This window comes from Pezoporus flaviventris, unplaced genomic scaffold, assembly GCF_033815535.1.
Source record: "Pezoporus flaviventris isolate CSIRO_AGI_PZ_B2104156 unplaced genomic scaffold, CSIRO_AGI_Pfla_v1 ptg000164l, whole genome shotgun sequence".
NCBI lineage: Eukaryota > Metazoa > Chordata > Aves > Psittaciformes > Psittacidae > Pezoporus > Pezoporus flaviventris.
Window position 1 is genome coordinate 19,686 of NW_026892712.1, and position 24,191 is coordinate 43,876.

The 24,191-nt window shown below is 40.1% G+C and overlaps 1 protein-coding gene across 10 annotated transcripts in view; it reads left to right on the top strand.

Moving 5' to 3' along the window:
* Positions 1–4,079: 4,079 nt before the first annotated feature.
* Positions 4,080–24,191, top strand: part of LOC133283324 (nuclear factor of activated T-cells 5-like) — a 76,524-nt gene continuing 56,412 nt past the window's right edge. For 8 of the 10 annotated variants that reach the window (XR_009747780.1, XR_009747779.1, XR_009747781.1 and 5 more), the window contains exons 1-3: positions 4,083–4,228; positions 18,039–18,597; positions 23,969–24,161. Coding sequence is in view for 5 of the 10 variants with exons in the window: in XM_061480008.1 (XP_061335992.1) it covers positions 4,171–4,228; positions 18,039–18,597; positions 23,969–24,161 (810 nt within the window). In the remaining 5 variants the exon portion in view is untranslated. Of the gene's footprint in view, positions 4,229–13,306; positions 13,379–17,520; positions 17,583–18,038; positions 18,598–23,968; positions 24,162–24,191 lie in introns of all 10 variants that reach the window. The other 2 variants (XM_061480012.1, XM_061480011.1) reach the window with 2 other exon arrangements.

Sequence of the window (24,191 nt, forward strand, 5' to 3'; positions counted from 1 at the left end):
ATTATTAAAAGGCCATTCTAAAACTTCAAAACTCTCAAATGATGCTGTAAACAGTCTGGGGGGACGGACGGGACTGGGGGGGGGTAAAAGAATGTCTCCTTCACAGGTTGACCACCTGAGGAGGAGAAAAAAGATGTGTAATTGCTAAGCACTTTTATTATATACCTCTCAAAGTATAAAGGTGGTGACCACGCTGTGAACATAAGCCAGATCAGTTTCATGATCAATGATTCTATTGTATTACAAGCCATTACCATAAAGTACAATGAGACGAGAACCTTAGCTCAAGCCCCACACTTGAAAAACAGTAACACAGCAAATACCAGCTCTAAGTAAGGTATGGTATACTGAAACTGTGAGATCAAGAGGAACAACTTTGAGAGCCAATAAATCAGCATTTTGATGGGATCCTCCTGACACTCCATAAATATAAATGGGTTCCACCCCTTGACAGCTTGATGGCATCAGGGTACACTGTGCACCGGAATCTACTAGAGTCTTATACTTCTGTGGGATTGATGTGCCAGGCCACCTGAACCACACAGTCCTGTAAATCCGATTGTCCCCTACCTCCACCAGGCTGGAGGCAGGGCCCCTCTAATAGTGATCACAACATTGGCCACTTAAGTCTTCTTGACAGGGATTAGTCTTTATCACAGGAGCTGGAGTAAAATCAGCTCTTCCACTCCTTCTGGGAGCCTGCTCTCCAGAGACTGAAGCCGCAGCTTTCATGGGATGATCATCCTTGATCTTTTTCCCCTCTTCAATTCACGCACCCATTCCTCCAGAGGTGAGGCAGGTTTTCCATCCCACTTCCTCATGTCTTCTCCGTGATGTCACAGGTAAAACCATAGGGTGGCACGTGGCGTACACCTCCTATAGCTTCTCTCCTGCAGTAGGACACCTTTCGTTAATAGCTGAGACGTGGGCTGGTACACATGGGGAGCTGGATAGATCGGATAGGTCATCTCTCAGTTGTTTGAACTCCTGAGACAGTTTTTCCACAGCTGAAATGATGGAAGGGGTGGGATTGTCTTTGAACTGTCAGAGCTGATGAATCATTTCATCCACTCTTGGTGGTACTATTTCATTCTAGGTTATTGCTGCCAATGAGTGGGCATATGATGACGGTGCATTCCGTGTAAATTTCCTCCACATGAGTCGTGTACATTCAACTTCATCTGGATCTGTGGGTCCTTTCCCGGCATCCAGCCTGTGATAGATCATCTCTACGATGGCTGATTCCCTCAGAGACTGGATGCGTTTCTCTAGAGTAGACCACTTGGCCGAAATGACTCATAACATCATCCTTGTATGGAAACCTTTCTTTCACAGCTGCCAAGAGCCACCTCCAAAGACTGAGGGACTTTTTCTCTCTTGCAATTGCTTTGTCAATTCCCCCTTCTCTAGCAAGTGATCCCAGCTGCTTGGCTTCTGTACCTTCTAGTTCGTGACCATCGGCCCCATTGTCCCAGCATCGGAGTAACCAGGTGATGATGTGCTCCCCTGGTTGACGGGTAAAATCTTTTCGCATGTTCTGTAGCTCGGTTGAGGTCCAAGGTCGAGAAGACACCTCTTCTTCCTCTGATTCATGTATTAAGAACTCCTGGTCAGATGCTGTCTCGGGTGGTGAGTACATTGTTTCTTCATCTTACTTCATCTTTCTTGCCTCTTTTTTGTTTTTCCCCTTGCGTACAGGGCCAATCGATATTGGCACAAGTTGGTCCTCTGGTTTAGCTGCAGTGCTTATCACTGTGGTTGGAGTGGCTGCAGTATCTGTTGTCAGGGTTTGGGTAGCTGCTGTACTTGTCACTTGGGCTGGTGTAGCTGCTGTGCTTGGAGCTGGAGTACCTGCGCTGTCTGTTGTGGTCAGAGTTTGAGTAGCTGCTGTACTTGTCGCTGGGGCTGGTGTAGCAGCTGTACTTGGAGTTGGAGTAGCTGCGTTATCTGTTGCAGTAGGAGTATGAGTAGCTGCATGGTCAGTTGCTTTGCCATCAGATCCAGAGACATTTTTTTCCCTTTGAAGGTGCTGGATATGGATGATCAGGGCTCTGTAAGCATAGGCCAAGCCCCAGCACATTGCCACGATCTGTCCCTCTCTGGTATGACCGGGATGACAACACACCTCATTTAAATGTTTTACTAATTTTTCTGGATTTTGTGCTTGTTCAGTGGTGAAGTTCCAAACCACTGGAGAGGCCCACTGGCCTAGATACTTGCTCATACTATCCCACACACCCTGCCACTCATGACTGTCCAGCCTCAGGGAAAATCTCTTTGTCCTTCTATATCGTCGTCTAACCCTAGACAAGGCCCAAACCCGACTCTGCTTAACTTCCGAGATCAGACGAGATTGGGCGTTTTCAGGGTGATGTGGCCTTAGGCCATAGGGAAGTGCTGTTCGGTAGGACCCTTATTCCTTTTTGTCTGCAGTGTCTCAGGACGACACCTGTTGAGCGGTGTGTTAAGGCCAGTGTATTTCTGTTGTGGTCACGTTGAAGTTTTTGTGCAATATACGATCACTATGTTTCGTAAGAAACAGCCTCTTGCTGTGGCTCCTCCTGTGGAGCGACTGGGGTGGACACAGACCGTGGAGCACATTGTGGGGTAAAATAGTGTCGTGGTGTAAACCCACTCAGGTAACTTTTTCACTCACTCCCAGTGAGTGGTGCCGAGCTGACAACAATCGAGGTCCGTGTCCCCCCCCCACCGGGGTTCTCCCCTACTCCCGGAAGAACGGGGAGGAGGATCGAAAAAAAGTGCAACTCCCACGGGTTGAGACAAGAACAGTCCATCAACCAATGTACACAAATCACCACCCCTACTATCAACTACAACAATGATAAGGGAAAATAACAAGGGAAGAGAATACGATACCACCGGCCAAGAAAACGAGTTCCACCCGGAAGCCCGTGTCCTTCCGGGTAACTCCCAGTCACCCCCCACCCCGGGCATGACGTGCTGTGGTATGGAATACCTCCCTGGCTAGCCTGGGTCAGGTGCCCCGTCTCTGCTTCCTCCCGGCTTCCCCTCCTCCCTGGCAGAGCATGAGCCTCACAAAGTCCTTGGTCAGGGTAAACATCACTTAGCAACAACTTGAAACACCGACTTCACCAACACTGTTCTCAGGCTGGAAGTCAAAACACAGCACTGTACCAGCTACCACAAAGGAAAAAAAACCCATGACTGCTACTGCTGAACCCAGGACAAATAGAAACTTGGATTTATGTAGGACCTGAACTGTGGGGAGCCAAGGACCCCAGGGGAGTGTTAAAGTATTGGGGTGAGTTTGTACAACACCCCCATATTCGCTCAAAGGAGTGACTGAGTCATGCTGGACGCATGGCAGGCTGTTTGCCTACAAAGGCATGGTAGATAAGAACATAGAGTTGGAGCAACAAGTAGCAGATTTACAGAGTTAGAAAAGGTAAAAGCAGAAGTGCTGTTGCAGAAGCAGGCATTTGTAGCCGCTGCAGAGCAGGGTGAACGACTTGGGAAAAAAAGTGCCTCTAAGTAAGGTACGGTATACTGATACTGTGAGATCAAGAGGAACAACTTTGAGAGTTAATAAATCAGCATTTTGACGGGTGACTATTAATCTAAAACAATGAATGCTTATCACAAATATGATTAGACACACTCCGGTCAGATCTGTCGTTATCTCAACGCCTCGTGCCCCACATTGGGCGCCAAAAAGAACTGTCGTTCAGCTCTGTTCCCAGGGTGAAAGTCAAAATACAGCGCTGCACCAGCTACGAAAAAGGTGAAAAATTGACTGCTACTGCTAAACCCAGGAGAGCTGTCAACCCCTTCATTCTAAATGAGGATTTTTTCTGTGGAATTTCCTGAATTATTTTTTTTTTTAAGATGTTTGTGTCCTTTTGTTTCAGTTTTGAGAATGTGTATCTTACCGTTTTTGTGGTTGGTTTGTTTTTTGAAATAGGTTTATTTCGTGATGTAAAGAATTCCAAGTGCTTAATGTGACCTTTTCAAAAGGTTATGGAAAGGCTGGTTTATCGTTTGTATCTCAGGCAAAAATGTTATTTCTTTTTTCTTGCAGATCATGAGTAAATTCTTGATTAAATCCTTTTTTGTTTAACAGAATCTGTCTATGACCTTCTCCCAAAGGAGCTGCAGTTACCACCTTCCACAGAAACATCTATAGCATCCATGAGCCAAACAAGTGGTGGTGAGGCAAGCTCGCCACCTCCAGCTGTAGTTGCTGCTGGTAAGCTTTTTCGTTTGCTTTGTTAAGGCTGGCAGTGTTCTGGCCAACATGAACAGTGTTGGCAAAGTTTAGATTGTAAAAAAGAGCTTGCGGAGAAGTAACAGAGTTCATTCTAGGAGAATTAAGCTAATATAAATTAAACTGGGTGATCTAAATTATCAGGTATTGTATGTTAACGGTTGCTGTATTTAATGTGTGTATGCATATCTTCATAAGAAATAAGTTACTTGTTTTGCTGTTTTGTTATTATGCAGCACAGGCATAACAAACTCCTAGAATGCTCTCTGTCTTAAGAGGTAATAAATACCTGCTTGGAACTAAGGGAGAATGCCTACTGGCTGTAAACCAGCAAATCCTAGCTAGGATAAAAAAATGGAATGGAAGATTATATTTTGGGCCATGAAGCTTTTGCTAGACTGTAAGGAGGAAGAAAGGTCATGTTTTCCTTTAAGAGGCCTGAGGAAGCTTAGTATTTAAACTCCATTCACATATTACAAAATTCTCAAATACATGAGAATAGAATATATGTCAGGATGGCACTTCTCTAAACTGCTAAGTTTATATTAGTTATTTTTTCTAATTGACAGCATATAAAAATGGAGCATGATCTTTGTATCTTCCTCTTTATCTTACTCCCAGTCATGTTTTAGACTTTAGTCTAAAGATGCTGTCATTGTTTTTTACTAAACATAAAAAATGAGGATTTAAGGACAAAGCTCTCTTCTGTGAAGTTAGCCTTAGTGCTGGTTTGCATCTGGAGTCCTTGTCAGTAACTTGTATATATCTGTAACTTGTAAACATCTGTGCAATGAGGAAAAAATCATTATGCTCATGGTAGATGCATCTTCATTGGATAAGGATTTTTTTGCGTAATTGGATCCCCATATTTCTTACAAGGTCATGTTCTGCTTTCCTAATTGGCCTTAAATTATTTCTTGAGAAAAATGTATGTATTTAAGCTTTTTTTTTCTATGAGTTCATATGCATTAAATGTTTGTGTGAGAATGTTTCCCAGGTTTGCATGGTACAGGAATCCTGATCAGAAACTGAAGAGATTGTAGACTTGTCAGAGAAACTTTACAGCACTGCTCACCATTCATGTTTTGCCAGACCTCTTCTGAGAGAACCTGTGGATTTAACTGTGCACAGTGGAACTTCTGTCATTGAAAGAATTTGATGGGTTTATTTATTATATTGAAAGGATTTGTTATTTTTAATAAGCAATAGAAAAATAATTTGGGCATGTATCTCTAAAATCAAGATACTTAATGATCGGTTTGGTTCAAAGACACAGCGGCAACCAAATCCTGTAGAAACATGTATTGTAAAAATAAGCGAATAACAAAAAACAATCCCACAAACCCTGATACACTCTAAATCCACAGATAGACATGAACTGTAATTGATTCTGAATCTAACAGAAAAGACTTGAAAACTCGAATGGAACTAAATGTCTGTTACCTCCAGGTATTTAGTGTCTGCTAACAGCCTTTTAAAAAACAGTTTTAACAGTTCCTTTTGAAAAACCTAAGAATGCATTTGCTGTGTTTGGGTTAAACTGCAGCACGATTTTCTTGAATGCAAAACTTAAACAGTGTTGAGATATTTTGTTAACACAGAAAGGAGACGTCCTCGTTCAATTAAGAATGCATTTCAGTGTCAGTCATGTAGTTTCACAAAGACTTTTAAGGTGATACCACTGCCCAAAGAAGAGCTTTTCATGTGTGTGCTGCATCAAGGACCTGCTCCAGGTTAGACTTGTCATGGGTGGGTTCACTGCAGGTCTGCACAACTGCTTTTAATGGTACAGGGAGAAGAGTGATACAGGGAAGAGGAGCAGGCATAAAAGGTGGAGGTATCTTCTCTCAGTGGCTGTCAGCTTGTGCAGTTTGAATTGTTTACTGACCTGTGACTTTGGTGACCTTCCATAGGTGTTGTGACGAGATGGTTAAGTTCCTGGCTGCTGTATAAATCGGAAGTATTAAGCAAAAGCAACTACAGTTGTTAAAAATTGTGTTTAAAGAAAACTAACCAGCCAGACAAAATCACCCAAACAGAGCAAGACTAGTTTTGTTTTCATTGCTTATGTCACTGCCCATTACAGTGAGGCCAAAACCAGTTGAAATCCTGGTCTTCTGTAAACACGTAACTGGCAACCAGAGTCATTCAGTAGTGAGTTGTGCTATGGACATGTAAGGAGAGGCAAAGCCCCAGCCCAAAGTAGCTGGGGCTGTTATCAGGAAGTGGGTGCTGAACTCCATAGGTGTTGAGGTAGACTCAGCTGGTGAATGCTATGAGATAATTTCAGTGTAACATGTGTGTGTGTGTGTGTGTGTCTTTGGTTTTGTGTGTGGGTTTTTTGTGGTTTTTTTTTGGTGTGGGTTCCCCCCCCCCCCCCCCCCCCCCATTCCTCCACTGCATCCTTGAAAGAAAACACATGCATCTTGGATAAATGTTTACCAAAACAGGTCTGTACACTGTGCTTCAAAACTATAGGGACAGAGCAGAAAGCTGAAAAGAACAGTCCCTGCTCCTCCCTCTGGTGCTGGGAGGTAAGATATATAGAGAGATAGATAATATGTAAGATATAACTCAAGGGTGGACAGGTCCTTCTGGTAAGTCTGAGGCCAGACTTTCTTTCTCTTTAAAGCTGGGGACAAACTCCTAGGAACAGAGGAAGGAACATCAGTGTTTACAAAAGTCGTAGGTTGGGGTACAAGGAGAGGTGGACCTCAGTGGACTGTTTTATAGTCATAGTCTCCCCTCCCACAAATTCCTGCTGTGTTAGTGGCCAATTTGGATTCCTCCTATAAGCCATTTTGAACTCAGCACTTCTGAACTGATGCTGGTACTTTCAGCGCACAGCTGCCTTGGAGCAGGAGCCTTCTCCAGTGTTCTCACTTGACTTCCAGAATCCCAGGAGTGTTTTGTTTCTCATTGAGATTACCTGTGTGTTCCTCACCTAAATCTCTCTGTTTTCTCAAGAGAATAGAACACAAGTGTTTTGGCTACATTCTTGCTGTAGCTGCACCATATTTCTAGATAAAAGGGCATATTGCATTTTACTGTTTTCTTTAATTGTTTCAGGATTGTTACAGTGTCTTTTAATAGTTGCTGCCACATTTTCAAGCCCTGGCACCCTGCCTCATGTAATAATGAGAAGTCTGGCTGGGCTGGGCTCTGATTTCTTAACAGGAAAATAAGAGGAAAATCAGCCTGGGCTTTGCACATGTCTATATGCTTGTACGGGAAAACAGATTCAGATTTTACATTTAAAATTTAAAAGACCAAGATTGACTAATCATTTGCATATATCAAGTCTGTAGCAGACTATAGGCATATTTTTGAGGATCTGACACTGTACAGATGAGAGGGTGAGGAGGAGAGATGACTTTTGCAACTTTGTGTGCCTGTATTTGAAATCTGTGTTTTGTGTGTGTGTCTCTCTTTTTTTTTTTTTTTATTTTAAATTTTTGTGTCAGCTTTTACTTGCTTTAAACCATCACTTTATTTGGGAAATGACAGTTCAGTCTCCTTAGTGTTGCAGGTGATTTCATTTACTCTTGGTTTTTGAAGGAAGGGCTGATTTGAAATGCTGCTAGCAGCGCTGTAGGTAGAAGTTAATTGCAGATATGATTACTCTCAATAATGAGAGGATTATATTACAGGGAATGAGCCAAAGTGGTGAGAGCTTTTTTACTACTGTAATAGTTAACACAGTTTGTTCTTTCCCAAAACACAGAATAAGGTAGTATCTGGCTGAAACTCAATTTCATAGAATCATAGAATAGTTGGGGTTGGAAAGGACCTTAAGATCATCTAGTTCAACCCTCCCTGCCATGGGCAGGGACACCTCACACTAAACCATCTCACCCAAGGCTCTGTCCAACCTGGCCTTGATCTCTGCCAGGGATGAAGCATTCACAACTTCCTTGGACAACCTGTTCCAGTGCCTCACCACCCTCACAGTAAAGAACTTCTTCATTATATCTAATCTAAACTTCCCCTGTTTGTTTGAACCCGTTACCCTTTGTCCTGTCACTACAGTCCCTAATGAAGAGTCCCTCCCCAGCATCCTTGTAGCCCCCCTTCAGATACTGGAAGGCTGCTATGAGGTCTCCATGCAGCCTTCTCTTCTCCAGGCTGAACAGCCCCAACTTTCTCAGCCTGTCTTCATATGGGAGGTGCTCCAGTCCCCTGATCATCCTTGTGGCCCTCCTCTGGACTTTTTCCAACAGTTCCATGTCCTTTTTATGTTGAGGACACCAGAAATGTGCACAGTGCTCCAAGTGAGGTGTCACAAGAGCAGAGGGCAGGATCACCTCCTTTGACCTGCTGGTCACTCTCCTTTTGATGCAGCCCAGGGTACTTTTGGCTTTTTGGGCTGCCGGCTCATGTTCAGTTTCTCAACTTCCTTGAGGTTTTTCTGTCAGTTTGCTGTTGGGTTTTTTTTCCGCATAAATCACCTGTAGGTGAAAAGAAAATATTGCTGCAGTTAACTTCTGTGTTGTTTTTTCTTGGAGGAGCAGGATCGGCTGTTTTTAGCAGTGATGACCTTGCAGGGGCAGACTTCTAGTTCTTCCATTTGAGAATTTGTTTTGTGATTTACAGACCAGTTTTATGGGTATTAAAATGGGATATTGCCGATTGGATTTTAATTAATTCGTTAATAAATGTACATCTCATTCATCCAGACAAAAGGTATTACCCACTCTGTGAATATCAAACAGGCAAGTATCACTTAACAGAACTCTAGGATTTTGAGGTGCGATGTTCACAACCTGAGCTGCTATCTCAAGCTTCTAATTCTGTTATTTTTTTGGGAAGCAGAAGGGAGGGAAAGGATCTAGAATACTGCTAGAAACTGTTCTCTGTGCTTGCTATTGGAATCACAAGTGTCTATTCAGGGGAAAGGAAAAGGAGGATTTTGCCTGGTGTGGTACCATAAACACATTAAATATGAATCTTCTGGACTCTTGAAATGCATGAGGGTGTCAGGTTGAGAAATGTTATTGTAAGCTGTGCCTGGAGTTTTCTTACATGAAACCAATGTGCCTGAAGCTTTAATATTGCCTTGTACACAATATTTTTAAGCTCCAGTTGCAAGGAGGGATGCTTGATTCTTTCCAGTTGGTTCTTAAAGGTTGAGCAATTTTTTCTTGTTGATCAAGACACATTGAATAAGTGCTTCAAATGCTCAAAATTCACACTGATTTAAGCCCTTTCTCAAAGGCATCTATTTTGTTGGTAGGTCAACACATCATTCTTGTCTTTTGGGGATGATTCAGGAATATTTTTGACCATGTACTTTAAACAAGTCTTGCATTTTTGCTTTCTATCTCCAGTACCAGGAATCCGTAAACCTATTGAAACTCCAGTGAAGGAAACTGTTACAGAAACTTGCTTCTCTGCTTACCATCTGTTCATTCTTTCTGTAGCAGATCTCAGGATGAGCTGCTTCAGCTTGCTGTTGATCTTTTAAGTTGCTCTCCATTTTCCGCAGAGGCAAATATATATATATTTCCATATTTTTTGCATTGCTCCACAGGACAGTATTTCCTGCTTTTTTTCCATTCTGACAGTTTCCAGTTCTTATCTCAAATCGAAATCTCCAGAGCTGCAGCAAAAGGGGAATGGATTTTATGCTACTGGAATATCTTTACTGATCTCTTTTTGCATTCTTCATATTTGGATACAATTAACCTGTGATGTATTGATATTTTCTGGCTCTCAAGCATCTATGATTGTATCCTGGGAAAATATTTGGTAAACAATGTAGCTGTACTTTCTGTGGTCATGTCAATTTTGTGCTCCTTTTTAATTAAAGGGATGAACTACTTTTCCCAAACAGGTGGAATTGGGTTTTTTAATCATCAGAGTTGTTATTGAAATACTTGCTATAGTAATTTTTGGTCATTTAACTTATGAAAATAAGGCTTTGCTTCTCAATTGCTACTGTAGAGAAATGGATAAAAATACTTGCATCCTCTGTGGGGTGGAGGCTGGGTGCTGAGGGGTATGGGTCATGTTTTCCACTGCCAAGATACAAGGCATCATTCTCAAGCTTAAGTTTCTAATAAAGCCTCATATAGAAGATGTGGGGTGGTTTGTTTTTCTGAGTAGCTAGTCAGGCTTTTTAATTTTTATTGAAAATATTTTGTCAATTTATCATCCTTCCTGTTGTAATTAGTCAGTTTTTCCTGTTGATACAGAAATAATTCCCAGAGATTTCAAAGGGGATGCCAGTGCTACTACTAATTCTATTATCTTGGGTTTATAAGTACATATTGTAAACAAATTATCAGAAAAAAAAATTATTCTTTGTAGTTGGTTTCTAGGGCCTGTAAAAATTTCCATTTCTTTGTAGTCTTCCTCTTCCCACCACCCTCCCAGTTGGAAATACCTTCCTGTAATTTCCTAGGAGTATGTCTTTCAGGGATTTCTGTCTGCAGCTCGCTTGCTTCAGTTGTGTGTCAAACCAGATGCTCTTTAAAAATGCATCTTCCTGGTGCTGTATGTTGGTACAGTGCCCTGGCTGCTCTGTCTTGCTAGTACTAACACAGATATGAACAAGTTTAATAATTTTATGTGTCATGGTTTAAGCCCAGCCAGTAACTCAGAACCATGCAGCTGCTTGCTCACTCCCCCTGCTTCTTCCCTCCCCCACTCTAGGAGGGATGGGGAGGAGAATCAAAAGAATGTAAATCCCACAGGTTGAGATAAGAACAGTCCAATAACTAAAGTATAATACAAATTTACTGCTGCTACTACCACTAGTAATAACAATAATAAGGGAAATAACAAGGGGAGGGAATATAAAACTAAAAAGGGAAGGAAAAAAAAAACAAAACCACAAGTGATGCCCAATACAATTGCTCACCACCTGCCGACCAATACCCAGCCTGACCTGAGCAGTGATCTGGGCCTTCCGGGTAAATCCCCCCAGTTTATATGCTGGGCATGATGTGCTGTGGTATGGAATACCCCTTTGGCTAGTTTGGGTCAGGTGTCCTGTCTCTGCTTCCTCCTGGCTTCCCATGTTCCCTCCTCACTGGCAGAGCATGAGACTGAAAAGTCCTTGATCAGGGTAAGCACTACTTAACAACAACTAAAATATTGGTGTATTATCAGCATTGTTTTCAGACTAAAGTTGAAAACACAGCACTGCACCAGCTACTAAGAAGGAGAAAAATTACTGTTACAGTTGAACCCAGGACAATGTGCCTTGAGTGCATACCTGCTCCTCTGCATGGAGCAGACCTTCCTTTAATTGCCTGTAAAAGGCTATATAGATTTAGTCTAGATTATCTCTTTTTCCTAGATGAAGCTTATTTTCAAACTTCCTGAATCTTATGTAGTCAGGAAATCCAACTTTCCAGGACTGTTCAAACACAAGTTGTTCTATCATTGAGATAATTTTTAATGGCAAATTCTTGCATTAAGTGGCTCTTATTCTTGCATCGAAAAGGCTTGAGAATTGCTTTGCAACAAGAGAATTTCCCATTCCTTAATGAATAATGAAAAACAAAGCCAGTGAAGGGCAAAAAGAGAACAGCCTTACTGTACTGTTGTTGGGGCACCTCCTTGCATCAACAACTTTGTGAAGGCCAAGAGGAGTTCTTATTTCTTATGAAAAATGCAACCATATCTCTAAAGAACAAGAGTGTTTCTTCAGCTGAAGTGTTCTTTGTCAGATCCATCAATCCTGACACAGTTGTACAGTCCCTCTTTTAGGGTGGCAGAGGCTGAGGAGATGACAGGTAGAGCTTGAAGAGAGCAGCTGTGGGTCCTAGAGTTCTGACTTGCTTGGATGCAGCCAGTTATTGCTCCGAGTGGGGAAGAAAGATCTAAAGATACATGGAATTGGTGTGTGATCGGCACTAACAAAAGCTAATTAAATACTTAAACTGGAGCATTAATTTAATAATGGATGTAATTTATAACAAGACCAGGTTGTTTGATGTCTTTACCCAAAGTATAATACACTGCTACATTCAGCATGTGAATGTAAGGGGAATTTACACTGTTGGGTTTAACGTAAATTAAATTAACCTACCTATCTTAAATCTGAGTGTTTTTAATAACTGGTGAATTGGATTGCTTTATTTTATTTGCTGGGATGCTAGTCTTTTTTCTCTATTAATACACTTAACTTGCATTCTAGCTTCGCCATTCAGAGACAGGCATCGAGTGGTGGGTTGTGACAGTGTCTGTCAATAGTGAAGAAAAATAGTGCCAGAGACACTTAACCCATCCAATCTCACCCAGGGTATAGGTCGGTCTTGTTTTCAGACTTCTTCATAAGTCTCCTTTCTTTCTTTCTTTCTTTCTTTCTTTCTTTCTTTCTTTCTTTCTTTCTTTCTTTCTTTCTTTCTTTCTTTCTTTCTTTTTTCTTTTTTCTTTTTATCTTTATTTATTTCTTTCTAAAGAGTGGATTGATATTGATTTGAGACTAAACTTTTTGGAAAAGTTTTTGATATTACATCAGTAATATGAGAAGAAGAAAAGTAGAAACCGAAGTTTGGCATGTGAAGTGTTAAAAGCAGGTTTGCAGCCACTTTGTAAGTTCTGGTGTTTACCTTTCAAACCTTTGGCAACACAAGGGCTGATGGTGGAAATTTTGCAAATTGTACCCTCTGGTTTTGTTCTGAAATTGTTCTGCTGTGTCTAGTGGTTCAAATATGCCCATTAACATACAAAAGTATTATCTAGAACATGACATGTTGGATAAATTAACAAATTTAATAAATGGCTATACTTCATATATTAAGCTTATATACCACCTAAACTTCACAGTGTGTGGTGACTTTTCAATCTTGATGCTTATTTTCTGAACACAGCATAGGGGTTATGCGGGATGCAGGCTAGGCTATGAGGAAGAGGTGAGTTCTTGAATGGCTTTTTGCTAGTCCTGGCTGTTCATGCACAGGTGGCTGAAAAACTTGTAACCCCCAAAATATCTCCACTTTATTTGTGTTCACAATCTTAAGCTTTCTAGTCTGGGAAATTACTTGCTTTGCACTCCAGCTGCAATTAAGAAAAAAAAAGTCATCAGGACACTATTTGTTTCTTTTGGAGGACTTGGTAATCCTTGTTGTATTTAAGGATCTCTTTGGAAAGAGCAAACAAGGATTTCAGGATTGGCTCCATGTAAGCGTTATCTGAAGATAAAACTCCTTCAATGCCAAGTAGTGATTTTTTTTTTAATTTTTTTTCCTGCCTTTCAGACCTTTCTTTTTTTTTTTTTTTTAAGCTAAATGCCTTGTTTGACTTCACACGATAATAGTATATAGAAATATATATAATTGCCTTAGTTGCTAACTCAGGAGGTAATACATTTTCTTTGTACAATGCTTTATGTTACTGAAAAGAAAGATACACTGATTTGCTCATGGGGATGCTCTTTCCTATGTGTTCCCTTAGTCTCTGACATTATATTAGCCTGTGACTTTTAGCAGCATGCATTTGTGCCACATGTTTTGCATCCATTCTTTCACTGTCTGCTTTTTTGGCTGCTTTTTGTTTTCAGAGGAACCTGAATCACTCAGTCTCTTGGTTGTGAATTTAATTTTGTTCACTGCCTGAAAGTGAAGTGAATGACTGGGAGCAATAGGCACCTTTTTAGATTTTCTGGGAGGCAAGTGTACAATGACTGGTAACTATTCTATGATTCTATAACATGAACAACTGGAATTTCTTTGAAATGTAGTCTTCGTTGGAGTTGTACAGAGTAATTGGTTGTCTTTATTTGCATTCTGAACTCCAGCACTAAGCACTTTGTTATTTCCCCTCTTTCATTTACACATTACAGAATTGCTTATTATTGATGCAAATTATTAAGTCCAAACCAGAACCGGGGCTTCCTTACACTGAACTGTTTGATGCCATTCTGCCTCTCCTAGAGGAAAAAAATAGCTTGTAGGATGGGCAACAAATTCTGAATTACTTATTTCAACTACCTTACACGTTACTGTGATGGCAATGAATGGATTCTGGAGGTTTAGTTTCAACAGTGATCAAACTTGCACTAATGTGGAAGTAGTTTTCTCTCTCCTTTTTTTTCAATTAAAAAAAGGAAAACAACCCAAACCCTACCTTGTGATGCTGGTGTACATTTAATTTCTAATACTGTGGCTGCATACTTGCCATAACATGCACTTGGCTTCTGTTTAGTGTTGAAAAGCAATTTTTATTTTGAAGCTGTATTAAAACATATTCAGTCTTATATTTCAAAGTGTATGTACTCACTTAAACTATATTTGTTGTTACAAGCACTGTTAAGCTGCAAATGAAAGAGCCACCTGTAACAATTCCCATTTATATGTGTCTGAAGAAAGTAACCTCAAATAAAAGAAATGCTGGAACTGGGGAAGGATGTGTATGTTTCCATTCTAACTTGAGAGATCATTGAACAGGTACACTCCACACTGAACAGCCACTGTCTATATTTGGATGGTTATCTGCATGTTGGGGAAAACTTAATTCCTCAAAACCAGGAAATGTAAAAAGTTCTCCCCTTTTAAAGCACTGCCGGTCAAGTTTTAATTACTGAAAACTTCAGAATAAAAAAAAATATATATTTTTTTTTAACCCTTCCAAATGCAGCATATTCAACCAAGAGATCTCTTTTGGGTATCAGATATGCATGTGTTGCCACTGGTTTTAGAGTAAATTGATAAAACAAAATGGGACCCATGAAACATCTAGTGGTTTATTCTTTACAGTAACTTCATTAATTCTTTTTGATCCCTTTTACTTATCAGTTCAAAGGAAAATGCATTGACTAAAGGCCTGCAACCTCCATGAGAAAACATACATTTTACTATGTTTCTCAGTACTTGCATAACTTAAAATAGTACTAAGGCAATTACTAATTTATCCCCCAAAATAGACTTTAGAACAATCAAATACACAAGTTTAATATAGCCAGTTTATTTCATTGGCTGTAATATTTGTCATACTTTGTTACATGCTGTTAATTATAAGAGAAGACACTGGCCTGTACATGCTTTAAAACACTTGTATGTTTATGGATGGTAATGACTTTCATCCGAGAATATATAAGGCTAAAGAGAGAGGTTTTCTTGCTATTACTGTTTAACTGGATATTGTTTTGATAATCTAATCTTACCAGATACACAGGGGTGTATCTGGTAAATGGAGGAGAGTATAACTAATTTATAATGGCTAGTATATCTTTTTTAAATGTACAAAGAAAAATACACATATTCATGCACATACATGCTTTTTAACTTCTAGGGGAAAAAAAAACGGAGGAGATAAAATGGTGGAAACAGTCATTTGTTTGGTTTCCCTAGGAAAGTGAGGGAAAAGTACAATTGCTGCATTTCTGGGCAGGATATGCATTGAACCATTTGATCAGCAGGGTATGATCAGTGTTTGACATACCTGATCTAATGCAGACCATGTCCCTTTTAAATTTTTCTTGCAGGTCTCTTAAAAGAACTTTCTAAAACATTCCCCATATTTGCTGCAAAAAGATAAATCTTTGATATTAATCTGTTGGAGGAAGTCTTCCAATTCGAGAGCCCTGCTACCTGGTTCAATGTTATTATTGATTTGTCAAAGTCTTTTCATGCACAGGCAAGCATGAGACGTGCATACACTCTGTTGTACTGTGCATGATACTCAGTTTCATCCATTTAAAGAAGAATTAATTTGAAATGAGGGAAATACTGCTGTACAGTAATCCAGTTCTGCAGCATTACTGACATGTGTGCCATGTGTTTGCCAACGCTTGCATGCAGCATATATGCTGTATGCGTGCTGCATATTTCTATTTCTTTCTGAGTGTATAAATCATGAATGGAAACTAATTATATTTAACAAAGCAAACATCCCAAATAGCAAAGGTCTTCCTCAACTCAAAGTGGCTGCAAATAGGCTTCTAAATATTGTCACTGAAATTAATATCTAGATTTAATAGTTCTTGCCAATCCTGTGTCTTTGGAGAAAAAAAAAAATAAAATCATTGCATTAATGCATGATATGGAAAGAATAAATTTTCCTTTAAATTGGAATGCAGTTCAAAGTGACTGAATTCTCCCAATTTCAGCCACTATATTTGCCAAAGAACAAACTGAAAAATGGAACTGGTATCATTCACCTGCTCCTGCTTCACTGAGAGGTTTGGGGAAGGGACTTCCTATGAAAATAAAAGCAGAACAGGTTATGGATAAACTGTAACAACCACTAAATTTGACAATCTGAAGTAGTGTAAGTTTACTTTTAAATTCATTTAGCACAGAAAAGTTGTAAGAAACAGTACTGGTTTAAAAATTCTTTCTCATCAGTTATTGATGTCCCTGGTAATCGCAAGTAGGCTGATTTATAGGAAGGTTTGCTACATTTTGCTGTTAGCACTAAATATATATATATATATATGATGGCTGAACATACTTTATTCTGTTACTTTTACATTGCTTAAACTGGATAAAATAGTTCAACTATCTCTAAACTTTTTAGACTTGAGAGATTAATATTTTGGATTAAAAGAACTCAAGGAGAAGGAAAATATTATGTTCCTCTTAATAGATATTACCCCTAGGACACCAGTAACTAGCTGAACAAACATATTGGATAAGTATGTATATATATTATGTACAGTTTGTTTCAAAAATTAGTTTATTTCTGTGGTTCTGGTTTATTGTGCAAGGTGTGGTCAGCAGGGCAGAAATACAGAAAGCTTTCCCCTGCAGGTAGCTTAAATCTGACTATAAAATTTCTTTAAATCAGCTGCAGCTCACTGAGGAATAAAGACTTAATGATTGTTCATACTGCTTCCTCTGAAATATTTCAGTCTAGGCTTTCAGCTGATTTGTTCGCTAAAATTCTTCAGTGGAAACGATTCTGTTGGTGTCCAGAAATATTTCAGGGATTTGTTTTAATCATTTAGCTGTCCTTTCATGTTCCTAAAAAAGATTGATCTGTCTGAACTCCAGAGGAGTTACAGTCATGTTCTTTAAAATAACCTGCTTCATATGAACTTTTCAGAGGTCTGTTCCAAGCTTTCTCTGTCTGCATAAGGGACTCGGCTGATAAAGTTTTGAGAAAAAACACTGACTGAAAGAGTCAAATTACAGAAATTTCACATTGTCTTGTATCAGCATGTCACCAATGCAGATACTTCACCCACAAACAGCTGTGTCATAGTGACTGATACCAGTTCCATTTTGCCTACCACCTCACTTGATTTTATATTTTGTTTCTCATTTATGATGGAATAATCAGCAGCTCCTTTTCTCATTTATTTTCTCATATTTTTATTCCAGGATTTGCCTCTGAAGCAGGGAGTGTCTGCATTAAAAATGACCTGTAGTTCTCTGCTTCATAGGTTAGAAACTTATTTTAATATTTTGTGGCTAAACACAGTCCCGTCTTTTTCAAAAATAAAAAAATGTCCAACAATAAATGGTTTAATTAGCATTGAATGTGGATTATAAGCATTTTGCATTGGGGCTTACGTTATTTTGGATGAAATGGCTTCTACGCAAATAATTAGTCCAGCCAAGGCAATGAAAGCTGTGTTTTCTTGCAGCCATTTTTATGAATTAAGCTTTAAAAAAGGTGATTCCAGTGGCTCATACTAAATCTCATTTGGGCATTTCCAAAGTACTGTATTGGTTAGGCTGTATTGCTTTAAGCATTTTCATTCTAAAACTTACCAAATTCCAAATACTTGTTGGGGGAAAGAAATCTGTTCATAAATCACTTTGTGTCAATGGGACTGCTATAGCCAGCACACACAGAACCATGTATCTTGTATTTACTTATGAATTATACACCGCAGATGCTTCTTCAGCTCCTTCCTCTTCCTCCATGGGCGGTGCTTGCAGCTCCTTTACCACCTTATCCAGTCCTACCATTTACTCTACCTCAGTCACCAACAGCAAGGCTATGCAAGTGGAGAGCTGCTCCTCAGCTGTGGAGGTAAGTACCAGAGGGGTAAGTGAAAAGCAGTTAACCAGTAATGCAGTCCAGCAGCAGCAGTCAATGCCGAAGAGACACACAGTCCTGTACATCTCGCCACCACCTGAGGACTTGCTGGACAACAGTCAGATGTCCTGCCAGGATGAGGGGTGTGGACTGGAGTCAGAACAGAGCTGCAGTATGTGGATGGAGGATTCACCCTCCAACTTCAGTAACATGAGTACCAGTTTCTACAATGATAACACTGAGGTGCCACGTAAATCACGCAAACGAAATCCAAAGCAGAGGCCAGGGATCAAACGTCAAGATTGTGAAGAGTCCAACATGGATATATTTGATGCCGACAGCGCCAAAGCGCCTCACTATGTCCTTTCTCAGCTCAGCACGGACAGCAAAGGCAACTCAAAAGCAGGAAATGGGTTGGTATCTGCCTTTTTTTTTTTTTTCCCTATCACCATATGTAAAACCAAACTAATAAAACTCTCCCCATGCCCTGTCAAGTGTTCCATTCAGGTTCTCACATAAATCCCTTCTCTGCTGTTCCCTTTTGAGTCCTAGCCTGTGATAAGGTCTCATTAGACTTGGTAATCTTTTAGAAGATAAAGGTGAACTTCCCTGCAACCATTGAATGCAGGGCTGATGAGCTCATCTGTATTGTTGTTTAAGTGAAATACCTCAAATATTGTGCAATGCATTTATAGAATGGCAATGAAAATGTATTTAAAAAGAAAGGCAGAAATGGACTAGATGCATCCTAAATCTTAGTGGGTTTTGCAGGATTTTATGTGAGGATTTCAGTCTGTACACTTTACCTGCTTCTGTGTTTGCCTCTATTTATCAAATAGAGAGAGTGATGGGAGTAGAAGTGAATGACTTGTTAGGCTTTCTCATCATTGAAGTTAACATATGCTTTACTTTTTTATTAATTGTTAAGATGATATGGTGAACTGGTTAACCATATTTTGGGTTTTTTTTTGTGAATTCACTTCTGTATTTTGATTTTTTCAGAAATAAATCTCTAATCCTGTTTCTCTCTGTGCTTCTGGGTCATATGCATGCATGTGTCTGTACGTGGGCATGCCTGGGTGGTGGTCTCTCATCTCTTCCACTTTATACCGTTCACAAAATGCATTTCAGTAGTTGCTTAAAGAGGAAAAAGTCCATCAGTTTACAGTAGTGTGTTGATGCATTTTTATTTTTAACTTGTGGCTTTTTTAGTACTTTTAAGATGGTTGAGTGAATAGATTTGGCTTTTTGATTTTATTTTTTTTTTTGGTGGTGGGGTGGTGTATTTTGGGTTTTCTTACTCTTATGTGCTTGCAGTATGTTCTAATGTTCATCACAGTAATGGTGAATGTGAAAATTTGGCTGATGGGAAATATTATGAACTTCTCATATTCCAAAGGGAAAGAGCCTGGAGTCTGTATTCCCAGGGTCATTGCAGTTCCATACTTAAAATTTCACTGTGAGAAAGTGATTCTGAGAAACTCTCCAGAGTTGCCAGTCAGGTACCACATCAGGGCCTATGGAGCTGCCTGGTACCAGGGGTGTTGGCTCTGCCACCGACCAGTGGGTCTCCTGGTGTCTCCTTACAACAACCCTTAGTTGTAACTGCTTGACTGCAGTCCAGCATCTCTTGTTTTCACCAGCTGAAATCACTGATAATAAAGTAAAACCTTAGTACAGGGTTGACCCAAAGAAGCAAATTAGTGTATGTAAGGCAGCTGCTTGGCAGGAGGAAACTGCCTCCACTGAGCAGAGGGGGTCAGGTGCTCTCTTACAAAAGGAAGAAACTTTGTTGGAGAACAAGAGCTGTGACTGTAAATGTGATCTCTGGGCAGAGAGGAAAGATTTTGTAAACTCTGGAACAATATGAATACTCCATCCCTGGCAGTGTTCAAGGTCAGGTTTGACAGGATCTTGAGCAACCTGGTCTAGTAGGTGTTCCTGTCTGTGGCAGGGGGTTGGAGATAGATGATCTTAAGGTTCTTTCCAACCCAAACCAGTCTCCAACTCTGTGATCTCAATCTAAAGCATCACAAGACTGTAGTGTTCCCTAAAATATTAGGGGCTACCCAGTGAACATTCATCACTGCTGTCAGGAATACTCTGTGAACTCAGGGGGAGATGATAACTTTTTTTCCAACAAGTCATATGCAGGCTAGATTGAAACTGCAGCAAACTCTTATGTAACAGAATTGTCCTTTTGAATAAAAGCTCTGGGGCAAGAGCTGGCCAAGATATTAGAAAATGTAATTTTGCAGCTGGAATATGGAGATTTAGCATTGCAAATCTAGGTCACAGTAATGACTGGTTTGGTTGGGTTTTTTTTTAATTTTCCAGCCCTATGGAGTTCAGCCAAGGGAGTTGGTTTACTTTTGGCTTTAAGAAAAGAGCAAGGAAAGCAGCCTTACTAATTTGTGAAGTGGAAATAGCATTTGCCTCAAAAGACACTTCTAGTTGGTGGTCTTCAAAAGCTAGGAATAGTTTCCTGTGGAAACTGTTGGAATTTGTGGAAGCCTTTCTAGAAATGGTTGAATTAATGGTGATTTAGGGCAAAGAGGCTCAGATTTCCCATGTGCTTGGTCTCATCTTCACTTTCAGGTCTTCACTGGGAACAGCCCTGATGCCAGTGCAAGACCAGGTAAACCTTAACTCAGGAAATTTGTTCTAGTAGAATCATAGGGTTTGCTACTTGTATTTCTTGTTTAGAAAAGAAGTGCTTGCTTTGAGGAGACATTGTCTGGTTATGGTTAAACTAGTAAATAAATGTGTGTATGAAATGTTTTATTATGTGTATGTGCATAAATATTAGAATTATAAATAAACTAAATTAAAAGGATGTGTAAATGATATATCCTTGGAATTTGAGAAGACAGACCACTGAGTTCTGGTGAAGGCTTTACAATAGCTTTCAAGTTCAGCTATTCTAATTGAAAGTAACGATTACTTTCGGTTTCTAGAGGGAAGACTTTCAAAATAATGATTAGGCAGCATAAATTTGTCAACGTATTAAATAATGGTATGTTGACAGTTCGAGTAACTTGGAGTTTAAGGGTAAAGTACTCTCAGGAGAACAGAGTTATGGTGGAGAGACGAAAGTTAATGTTGCACTGCTAAAACTTTGCATTTTGAGTGTTGAAAGTGAATTTTGTTTTGATGGCTGCCTCTCTTAACGCTCTCCTTTGAAATTCAGTAATATCTCAGTCTCTCCTATTAATTTAGGGAGCAGGAACTTCCATGTGTGACAAGGTCAAACTAAGCAATCCTTGTGTGACGTCTTTCTGTGGAGCATTCTCCTGTGACGAGGTGCAGGAAGCATGGGGCCCAGGCACAGTGCTGGGAAGGATGTGATGGTGCCTGCAGCAGCTGGGGTTGCCCAGTGTGACTTCTTGTGTTACCTGGGGGAAGCCAAGAGGTTGTAGCTCTGTGATTTAAAATTCTGGGGGAGAAAAAGAGAAGATATTCTGTGCAAGTTCATATACATATTCCTTTTAATTAGTAGTCCATTGGAGTAATGACCTGAGAGGAAGAATAGAGTGATTATCTAATGAGCTTGAGTTTGATTAGTGTTTTTGTTTAACTTGTACAGAAGTGAGGAGCATAGTGCTGTTAATTACAGTTTATTTAGTGTATCACAGGTTTTGGCTGTGCTACACTGAAGAGAAATTTTGTTCCTTTCATTTTCCTAAGAGAAAGTATGTTTTTACATAGTGTTTTACTTTGTTTTAAACAGCTTGTTTGACCAGACTGTGGCAGAGTAATCAGGACTCCTTGGCAGAAAGATAGTACTCTTGCAGGGTTTTTTTAATGCTGTTTGTTTTTTGTTGTTTTTTTTTAATCTAGAACCTGCCTCTCTACTGTTACTTGGTTGAGGATGAGTGTGCAAGGCAGCCAGGGCTGCTCAGGGATGCACTGGCCATCTGTCCTGGACTCAGCTGGATGAGCAGGCCGTTTTGCTGGGCTGTTTGTGAGGAAGTGGTTCACCTTCACAAACAGAAAAACATGAATGAAATTCATACAAAGCACAGAGCTCATGGCTGCTCAGCAGTGTCCATTTTAACCCTTTGTTACATGTATTAAAATGTTTTGGATGCTTAGTAGGAGATGTGGTGAAATCAGGGAGCAAAGTGCCTGACCTTTCTTTGAGCAGAAGACCCTTCCATAAGAAAAGACAGGTTGAGAGAGCTGGGCTTGTTCAGCCTGGAGAAGAGGAGGTTCCAGGGAGACCTTAGAGCAGCTTCCAGTGCCTAAAGGGGTGGACAAAGAATCTGGAGAGGGACTTTTTACAAGGGCAGGTAGGGACAGGACAAGGGGGAATTGTTTTAAACTGACAGGGGCGAGATTGAGATGAGATCTTGGGAAGAAACTCTTCCCTGTGAGAGTGGTGAGGTGCTGGCACAGGTTGCCCAGAGAAGCTGTGGCTGCCCCATCCCTGGCAGTGTTCAAGGCCAACTTGGGAGGAGTTTTGAGCAACCTGGTCTAGTGGAAAGTGTCCCTGCCCATAGCAGGGGGTTGGAACTAGATGAGGTTAAAGGTCCTTTCTAACCCAAACCACGCTATGAAAAGTGGGAAAGGCTGTGCAGGGGCTGGGGAATGACTTGGAAATGTTTGCATACCATGTGGCTGTGTGTTATTTGTTGCACAGTAGGAGTTTTAGGAAAGGTGCTGATAATGTTTGTTAGTATAAATCATCAGTTAATTGGGAATGAGAGCGCTATGGGTACCCCAGCCTTCAGGTCAGTGAAAAAGTCTTGCAGAGGCAAAGCTCTCAGTAAACAATTTTGAAGAAAAAGCATTTCTTTCACCCCCCTCCATGAGAATTAAAAATCCTGGATAAATTACTTCCATGTGTTGCACATTGAAACAGGGTTTGCTTTTTAAGCAATTCACACCTGTTATATAAACTGCTTTCTTGAGTCATTAGCTGTTAGAAACTACTTTTTTGGTAGTAAAGAGCCCTTTTCCTACCTGTACTATTTGCCATGACATGTTTACATTTGCTGCTGTTAAATGAGGTCATTAGACTTCATTATACAAACCTGCTCTGTATAAGATCAAGAGTTATTCCATTGTGCTTTAAAGTGAACACAAAATTGATCACACAATGTTATACTTTGGAGGGCTTCTTCATTCAGGTTTTAATTATGGAACTGAACACAGGATACATCTTAAGGTATGCACCTGGAACAAAACAGTCTCTTTGCATACACTGCAGATTTCAAATTGGTGCAATTATGTCACAGCTTTTTACAATAACTAATTTGGTTTAAACATAAATTTATCAGTCTGTTTTGATAAAAATTAGTATTTGAGTTTGCATGGATATGTAAGTTCAGGTGGAGACAGGCATGAGGCTGTTTTCCTATTTAAAGAAATATAATTTGACCTTAAATCCATTCTGTGTGTGTATGTACTTATGTATGTTTGTTACTGACATGAAACAGCTTATTCATACAGTACCAGGCTGTATCAAATACTGTGAAAAAGCAGATTGTGAGCCTTCTTCTGTTTAACATAGTTTAATGCTAATTGTTTTTCCCTTCATGTTTACTCTCTGAAAAGCAGTTCCTATTTACACTTGATGGAGGAGGCAGGGAAGCGTCATTCCTCTTCATTCTGCTGGTTTCCTTCTCTGTCAGAAAGAGAATTCCAAAGTTTGCTCTCAACTATAACTCTTCTATCTGTTAATATACATTCTTCATCTTTTTAGCTTTTTCTGTGATTTAGTTTGTTTTTATTGAGGAACTGCTTATAACATCTTTTTAATGGCTTGCTTTGACTTCCCAGAGCATCAGAAAACCAGAAAGGAGCTGGAGGGAAGAAGACCCCAGTGTTGTGTGGTCAGTATCCAACTAAGAGTGAGGGGAAGGAGCTGAAGATCATGGTACAGCCGGAAACCCAGCACAGGGCTCGTTATCTGACTGAAGGCAGCCGAGGCTCAGTGAAAGATCGGACGCAGCAAGGCTTTCCAACTGTCAAGGTAGGCTGCTTAGTGTTGGGTGATATGGGG